Source organism: Palaemon carinicauda, chromosome 15 (assembly GCF_036898095.1).
Source record: "Palaemon carinicauda isolate YSFRI2023 chromosome 15, ASM3689809v2, whole genome shotgun sequence".
NCBI classification, from domain to species: Eukaryota; Metazoa; Arthropoda; class Malacostraca; order Decapoda; family Palaemonidae; genus Palaemon; species Palaemon carinicauda.
This window is the reverse complement of record NC_090739.1, coordinates 34,079,801-34,089,378: the sequence shown is the minus strand read 5'-3', so window position 1 is coordinate 34,089,378 and position 9,578 is coordinate 34,079,801. Positions and strand designations below refer to the sequence as shown.

General features: G+C 30.2%; 1 protein-coding gene across 2 annotated transcripts in view; it reads left to right on the top strand.

The window, feature by feature from the left end:
* LOC137654548 (receptor-type tyrosine-protein phosphatase epsilon-like) overlaps positions 1–7,293 on the top strand; it is a 28,023-nt gene extending 20,730 nt beyond the window's left edge. For both annotated transcript variants that reach the window (XM_068388275.1, XM_068388276.1), the window contains exons 10-18: positions 143–267; positions 787–922; positions 1,305–1,439; positions 2,143–2,233; positions 3,299–3,519; positions 4,304–4,432; positions 4,928–5,085; positions 6,548–6,683; positions 6,862–7,293. In XM_068388275.1, the coding sequence (XP_068244376.1) occupies positions 143–267; positions 787–922; positions 1,305–1,439; positions 2,143–2,233; positions 3,299–3,519; positions 4,304–4,432; positions 4,928–5,085; positions 6,548–6,683; positions 6,862–6,966 (1,236 nt within the window). In that variant the 3' untranslated portion in view covers positions 6,967–7,293. The remainder of the gene's footprint in view (positions 1–142; positions 268–786; positions 923–1,304; positions 1,440–2,142; positions 2,234–3,298; positions 3,520–4,303; positions 4,433–4,927; positions 5,086–6,547; positions 6,684–6,861) is intronic.
* Positions 7,294–9,578: the final 2,285 nt, after the last annotated feature.

Sequence of the window (9,578 nt, the reverse complement as noted above, 5' to 3'; positions counted from 1 at the left end):
CGACAGGCTTTCACAAATTAACAAAAGAAACAAAAATAATCCTTCCAAAAGTTAAGGAAAATCTGACATGTCTCTCAGAAAAATTGAAGCCAGAATTGGCTCTTTCAAAGGTTAGGGAAAATCCAAAATTTCTCTTTCACAGGTGATACAGTTCCAGTTCACATCTTGGCCTGACCACAGTGTGCCCGATCTTCCCTTCAGTTTTGCACTTATGTTAAAAGAAACGAGAAGTTTTGAACCAACTGGACCAATGGTGGTTCATTGCAGGTGAGAGTGGTATTTAGGCAGATTTGTTCTTTAGATTATTTGGTTTTAGGAACACACAATTTAATTCTTCTTTCCTGTAAAATTGCGAACTAAAATGATAATTATTTGGTTTAGGAACACAAAATTTAATTCTTCTTTCCTTTAAAATTGCGAACTAAAATGGTATTTTCGATGAGGAACAAAAATACCTTTACTTAAAATCAAAAGAAATAAATTGTTATGCAATTAAGGACCTAATCTTTATCCCTCTCGTTTCTCTCAGTAAGGAAAATACATAATCACTTCTAAAACCGAAATACCGTATTGTAACCTTGGAGATTGTAACAGTACACCTCAGCACCATCCCATGTTAGAAATACCTTATAGCTGAAAAGTACATCAGAAATAATCATGGATTTGTTCAGTAATGTAATAAAACGCATGGAAACCCTTTATACCGTCGTAATTCAAAATACTATAAATGTCTCAATACAAAAGAGCACATCTTGAATATTTTTCAAGAAAATATCTTCTTTCCAGCGCTGGAATAGGACGCACGGGAACATTTCTTATGACTATGCTGTGCCTGGATCAGCTGGAAAGCAGAGGCTACGTAGATGCCCCTTTGATATTGAGAGACTTGAGACTAAGTCGCCCAAGGCTTGTTGAAAATACGGTGAGGATTTATAAGGAGGCATTGCTGGTGTTGACCACACTAGTCAGAGTTATAATGAGGAGAGAGAGAGAGAGAGAGAGAGAGAGAGAGAGAGAGAGAGAGAGAGAGAGAGAGAGAGAGAGAGAGATTTTAAAGATTTGAACGTTGATTGTAAATGACACTATATTGATCCAAAAGGAGGCAGTGAATGATAACAACTGAGAGAGAGAGAGAGAGAGAGAGAGAGAGAGAGAGAGAGAGAGAGAGAGAGAGAGAGAGAGAGAGAGAGAGAGAGAGAGAGAGAGAGAGAGAGTTAAACGGTTACTACTCTGAAAACGGGATGATTATCTTTCTCTTTAGTGAGCAGTAATTACTTCCTTTTCCAACGACCTCGTTCCTGCAGGCCCAGTATCACTTCAGCCACCGAGTCCTCCTGGAAATCCTAGTAGGCCAGGTGACCTCCTTCAGCGTTACAAACTTCGTAAGTTGCGCGGAGGACTGGACTGCGCTGAAAGAGAAGCTGGAAAAGCAATATGAGGTGATGAATTGAACTTGAAGTATATGGATAAAATCATGAATTTCTTGCTTTTTATGCTAGTTTATTTTTCTATTCATTGATGCTTGATTTAGGCGTAATTATCTGCCAATCCTTTTCTTATTTCTGTAACTGTCTGCTGGCTATATTAAAAAAATTATCTTTTCTCTTATCTATTTATCTCACCCATTAATCTTTAACAGCTTTGTCGCCACATGATGGAAAACGCCGTTTGATTTTTTATCTATTATAATTCTCTAGTCTTTTTTTTTTTTTTTTTTTTTTTTTTTTTTTTTTTTTTTTTTTTTTACGGAATAGATTAATTCGGTCAAATAACGTATTTCCGCTTCCTCGCCATAGATATAAGATACCATTTTGGCTGATTTCGTAAAGAAGAGTGAACAGCAAAAATAAGATAAAAACATTAAGAAAGATAAAGTCTAGCCGAACATTCATCAGAACTAAGAAATCTTCAAGAAAACCTAGAATTTGTGTTTGAAATAGCAGGATGTTTTCAGTCGGATCATGACGAGATAAAATCTCTTGACGTAACTGACAAGAACAGAAGGGAAATGATGAGTCTGAGAGAGTAGAAGCAACTGATAGAATTGGGAGGAAAACAGGATTTCGGATGACACTTCGCACAAGATATCCTTGAGACTTTCTTTGTTTTTTTATCTAAATTGTTTGTTTTTCTTCGTCACAGATGCTAAGAACTTTGCTGCCTGACGTCACTTACAAGTGGGGAGAGAACGCGGCTCACGTCACTATGAACAGAAGCCAAAATATTTTGCCAGGTACAGCATTATTATTATTATTATTATTATTATTATTATTATTGTTATCATTATCATTATCATTATCATTATCATTATCATTATTATTATTATTATTATTATTATTATTATTATTATTATTATCAAAATATTCTAAATAAATTAAAATACTTATCACATAACTTTGGATTTCATGAAAATCTCTGCTTACGATTTGTAATTTAAGATGAATAAATCTACTTTAATTCAAAAGTCAATCGAATTGATCTTCCATAGTCTCCCCTTTAAAAAACACTTTTATTTTTCTCATATAAACCGATCTTATTATTATTATTATTATTATTATTATTATTATTATTATTATTATTATTATTGTTATTATGATTATTATTAATATTATTATTATCATTATTATAAGCTAAGCTACAATCATTGTTGGAAAAAGCAGGATGCTTTAAGCCCAAGGTCTTGTAGTACTAAGTTCTTTTATATAAAATAATGTTAAATCGAAATAATGGAGAATGCATGTTTCATATTACTGTATTATTTGAAAAGTCTGTTAACTGATAATCAAAATCTCCTTTATTTTTCATTAAAAAAATTTAATCAGTGTTCAGAGGTAAAGAAACAAGAAATAAGGATATAAAATTTTATTTCGTAAAAGTTTTATATATATATATATATATATATATATATATATATATATATATATATATATATATATATAAATATATATAAATATATATATATATACATATATATATATATATATATATATATATATATATATATATATATATATATATATATATATATATAAACTGGTCATGAGGAGAAACAAAATAGTTCCTTTTGCGAAATGAGTATGCAATGTATTTTACATTATGAGGTAACTGTATTCGTGGAATGAATGATATCACCTACGAAGTTAGAAATTGTTGTTTCTAGAGATTTCCTATATGCAGGCCCAAGATTGCATAACAAGCTTCCAATTAACATAAGAAGAAATGATGATATAAAAGTATTTTAGATAACGCCATTAATGTTGTAATATTGATAGGGAACAATCAATTTTCTTACTTACAGTGGATGGGAGGCAAGTTTACCTCCAGAATGAGAGCGGGACTTCTGGATCGCAGTACATCAACGCAATTAACATAAGCAATATCTCTAGTCCGGATTCCATCATCGTCACGGAACATCCCCTGGCCAGCACGCTCTCGAAAGTCTGGAGGATGATATTCGAGAAGAAAGTTGTTTCTTTGGTTATTCTGAACACTCTCCCGGAAGTGGATGGACATTCTCAGGTAACTAGATATTGATGATAGCGGTAAAGATAATTACAACTCATAATGACTGGCCAATTATTATTATTATTATTATTATTATTATTATTATTATTATTATTATTATTATTATTATTATTATTATTATTGACTAAGCCACAACCCTAGTTGGAAAAGCAGGATTCTATGAACCCAACGGCTCCAACGGGGAAAAATAGCCCAGTGAGCAAAGGAAATAAGGAAATAAATAAACTACAAGAAAAAGTAATGAACAACTAAAATGAAATAGTTTAAGAACAACATTAAAATAATTTTTTTATATTTATATATAAACTATAAAAGAGACACTTATGTCAGCCTGTTCAACATAACATTCGCTGAGGATTCATCCATGATTCAGTGTTACAGTGAGAATGTGGCAGTGACCATTGTCTTATTTCCTTATCTGTTATAGATTGAGCTTGAATCTTCTTCAGGATAGGTACACCTACAGCACATATGATTTCCTTCAGATATAACTTATTCTCAAGTATATTAGATTCGATATTGTAGAATTAGATATTACTTAATATTTGAAAGACATACAAGGTGATACGTGCAAACACACAAACATACATGTATATATATATATATATATATATATATATATATATATATATATATATATATATATATATATATATATATATATATATATATAATTCTTGGTAGAATGTATTATTTCCAAGATACTACAAAATTCTTGATTTCGCCAACTTCACCAGTAACAGGAAATATTTTGTCATTTTTTTTTCTATATCAACAGGTCTTCCCAGCTCTAATCCCAGAGAAAAATGACGTCTTCGGATTTGACAACCTAAGGGTGAAAACTGAGAAAGTTGATGACCACCAAAACTTCACAGAGGCGACCGTGTCACTCCATTACCAAAAGGGAGTAAGCATTGACGCATAATATCTAAATAATTATTTATAAATTAATTTGGAGTTTGTTTTTGTGTTATTTTGCACACGTTCCATAACCTCTTTTGACTTATATTTTTCTTTGAATTAAGCTGATTTATGAAAGATTTTCAAAGTGTGTATTTTGAATTTTTATGATTGTTTTTAATATTTTTTCTGGAACTCATAAAGCTTCCTTTTATTATATATATATATATATATATATATATATATATATATATATATATATATATATATATATATATATATATATATTTACATATATATATATATATATATATATATATATATATATACGCACACACACACACACACACACATATATATATATATATATATATATATTCTATGTATGATATAATATAAATACATACATACAAAGACGTATATATAAATGTACAGTATATACATACATAGATAAATATATACATATATAAAAAGATATCTATAAGTATTCCCTATCAAACAGGCAAACGCTTTAACCAGAAACCTCAAGGTCTTCCAAATGCGAAATTGGCCCAGCAAATCTGAAACTCCGTCTGATATCCTACCGTTGTTAACTATTTTGGACCGTCTGGATGAGAGCGCTTCGTGTTCTGCTACCACTCCTGTTGTCTTCATCTGCTCGTAAGCGAATCCCAGTACAATATTGAAGAGTATTAAACTACTGGGACAGTAAATATAGATTAGAGTGAAAGTGAGGTAATGTATACAACTACAAAGAAAATTCATATCTTGGAATTTACTGGATACAAGATCTATAAAATTAGTAAAGAGTGTGCATTTCGCATAACATACCCAATGAAGAAAATATAGTTTTGGATATATACTCAATAACTTCTTATAATTATTGGCGAATAGATTAACAACACTAAACATGTTTTACGTCATATTTTATGACAAACAATGACGCCATAAATTGAAAATGAATATTTAAATCAGGATGTTGATGGTTTAATTTCAAATAATGTTGTAAAGTCTTACTATGCAAGCAACTTGGTGAGGATGTCCTTTTTTTTCTAGCTCGGTCAGGATGTTATGTGATCCAATTATTGATCAATCTCAAATTTCCCATTTTCATTATTCTTCTCAAACCCTCATCCGGTACCACTATTCGTACTGATAAACACTCAAACCTCTAACGAGAGGAAGTACGAAATTTTGACCTTCCAAATGAGATAATGCAGTTAGTATAGGAAACCCCATTGCCTCGCTGGTGACTGGTGATTATTACTTGCATTTGTAACATTTGCTTCTTAGATAAATGGTTGTTTATTCTTATGAATAACTGTTGCAGAGGTTTCGACTGCATGCTACTGAATATTTGAGTCATAATGATTTATTTAACTCGCTTATTAGTGTCACTTAAATTCGTGTTGTTTGAATAAGGGATTGAGGAATCGTTCGTTGGATCTATCACTAGATTATTCTTCGATATAAAATTGTTTAAGAACATGAATTTGACCTGTGTGTTTTTATTTATCTTAGTTTTAATTTATACACTGAGAGATTTATTTTCCTTCACTTTTGGCTCATTCAGAGGATGAGGTAAATGTATATACAGTATATGCTTTCAGCATTTTGGAATATATGCTGTTTTTTTCCTTATAAAAAATAATCTAGAATTTTAAATAGCTATTTGCGGTGACATGTAATTGGTGATAATTTCAGCAGTTTACTCACAAATCAATCAATTTAGTCGGTTTTTTTCTGTTATTTATTTGAATGATGGAACCACTGGTTCAACGGACTTCATATATGAGATCTAATTCAAGAATCTGAATTTTGATAGTTGTAAGAAATTAAACTGTATACGACGGACAGTTATTCTGTCATATAATCAGCCCTTTATTTTCTTGTTTTTTATTCAAGTAATGGAATAACTGGTTCCATGGAAATTATATGAGAGTTAAGTCCAAGATTCTGAAATTTAGTGATTACCGGGTTTTATAGAATTTACTTCTGTTTATAAGAGCTTCTCTAATGTTCGTACATTTTGGTGATTAATTAAGTTTCACATCTGCTAATTTGGATTCTCAATTATTCATTTACTAATTTAGTTTTTTTATTTATATGGTGCTTTTTGCAGGGATGGAGTAACAGCCTGCGGTATTGCAGTCGCTCTCTTGATTGCAATAACAAGACTGAAGTTGCATGGGGAAGTCTGTATATTCAAAGCCGTGCAGGGCATTCAGCTTGACCGGCCACAGTTTATAACTTCAATGGTATGATCATTAAAAACTCTTTTACTTTCAATTCTGAAGTTAGATATTTATAAAGAAACTCCAGTTATTTGATGAGATAAACAACTATGCTACTTCCCAAATTACATAAATATACGCACTAACTTGTTTTATTTTCACACGATACTTTAATTACTATCTTTATTTTTTCTCTTTTTAGGGGCAGTATATGTTTATACACGAGGCTATGGCTAAGTATATTGAAATGCGGGAATCCAAGGTCGCTAAAAAATCAGAGGACAAAATATTAATTTCGATAGAATAGGAAAGACGTCATCTTGAGATTTTGTTTCTAAGATAACTGTAAAAAGAAAGCTCATATGGAATCTATTTGCTCATTTTGCTTAGATTCATCATTGTTAAATAACTTCAGAACTTGTTTGCATATATAACAGACGTTTGAACCAGAGATAGAAGCATTTTATCTGTCCTTTGTATTTTCATAATCTTAAGGTTAATAATATTTCAAATGAAGCAAGGAAAGAAAGTGACTCTAATTCATATTCAAGTTACATTTTACACTGCAAAACATTTCTTGTACCAAATACGCTAAGTGCTACAGATTAAAAAATTCTAAGGACAAGCCTTGATGCTCTACCTACTCTAAATTCATGTTGTTTCCCAGTCTTACTATCTCTTTTTGTTTGACTGTTTGTATGTCTGTCTGTCTTGGATCTTGATTGTTTATGATTATAACTTTTTTAACCCGCGTGATTTATACATCGCTTTCTTTTATGTAAAAAAGTCACCTTTTTTTATGCCAGCATAACCAGATACCACAATCATTAAGATCTTCCTTCCTCAATCCATATCAGTACTTATTTTTTAAGTACCTCGCCTCAATACTATAATCCAGCTACAAACTGTTCAGACTCAAAAGAGACTAGAGCTGTTGTCATATTCTCTGACTTCAATTCATCAATTTCTATGGAAAAGAGGAATAATGTGTTATATGTTACATTTCTTTTTCACTGGCGCTACCATATCTTCCCGTATATAAAGTGCTCTTGAATTAAAGAATGACTGCCGGGATGGCAAACGTAGGAACGTTGCTATTCAATCCAATATTAACCCTTTGTAACTGGACTGCGAAAAACTATTTAAGTTTTTATGATTGTCAATCTTCAACACCCATTGAAATATAGGAGAAATACATGAAAAATAGATCATAAATAAAAAATCTTTTCATGATTATTAATATTAGTTTTTGAATCATCTGCAAATCTCTCAGCATAATATTATTATCAATTTGTGTGATAAATAAAGCAATATCAAATTATGTTTTCCAATCATTAGCGAAGATTTATTCTTTTTTTGATATTACATATATACAGAAAAGTTTACTTGTCTATCAGACAAGAATAAGTAATGTTGAATAATTTCATCAGATTTCTACTTAGGTATCACTATTTGTTTAAGTTTATTGGCAAGACTTAAATTCTTCTCGTCTCGCGAGACTATGTGCTTCACCTGTTTCCTGTCATCATTGGTTTCTTTCTTCGATAATTTTCTCATTCTCAATTTCTCATGCAGTTAATATACATACATATGTATATAAGTATATATATGTATATATACATACATATATATATATATATATATATATATATATATATTATACACATATATATATTCATGTATATATATATATATATATATATATATATATATATATATGTATATATATACATATATATATATACATACACACACATATATATATATATATATATATATATATATATATATATATATATATCTGTACATACTCATTTACACTTTCCAACTTCAATATTTAAAACAGTTTACAGCTTTCCTTGAAAAACTTCCTTTTCGTCATAGCTGCCAAATTTTAGTTAAATAGATTTAAAACCTTATATTCATAAACTATATGTTCTTTCATAGTTTTCTCACAAAAAGCAATTCGTCTCATAAGTGATTGTATTATTGCATGTAGCTCTGTAAAAGAAAAGGAAACGAAATAATAAAAACAGCTTATTATTCACTTTTTTATTTATCTCCCGTATGATAATAAAGAAAACAATAAATACATTACATTTATCCAAATTGAAGGATGCAAGACGAGGACCAAAGGAAAGTTTGGTATATGTGACTAGAGACAAAGTATCCGAGAAACGTACAAATCAGTTCATAAAATTGTTGTATACACTAGAAAAGATTGCATACGTAAATGATGCAAAATAGCTACTTAACTTCTAAGGAATAATTCTTTCCACAGGTCTATACAATGTATGTTGGTGTGAGGAATGAGGACTAACAATAATGAATAGATAAATACCGAAGAATTGAAAAAGATGCTCATCAACCAGAAATGAAATAAACAAATTTGTAGGAGATCACATAACATTGATAAAGATTATATAAAATATCTAATCTATGAGATTTAAGTCACTGTAAAGGCTCCAAGTTATGAAATATGTTTGATTAGGAATTAACACCTCTTTAAGACACGGGATATTCATAGAATATTTACATGTCAGTATACAGACATAAACACATTCAAACAGTCATTATCATTATACAAAATCAGCCATACACAAATTGAAAAATATAAAATAGATTAACACATCACATGTACTGAATTCAACATCGGACATACCAATACAAAATTGCGCTATTAAGAGATCCCATATTTGTCATCAGTGACAACAGAAGTCATTAAACATTTCATGAATTGATGTAGACACGAACGAAAAAGAAAGAATAACCAACAAAGGAACTCTTCTGAGGTTGGAAATAACAATACTGGCCTAATCGACCCTAAACATATGTGAAGAAGTCATATAAAAATATACAGGGAATTCTTATGTGAAGAACAGTATAAATAAAAATCGACAGGGAAATTAAATGGTGGCC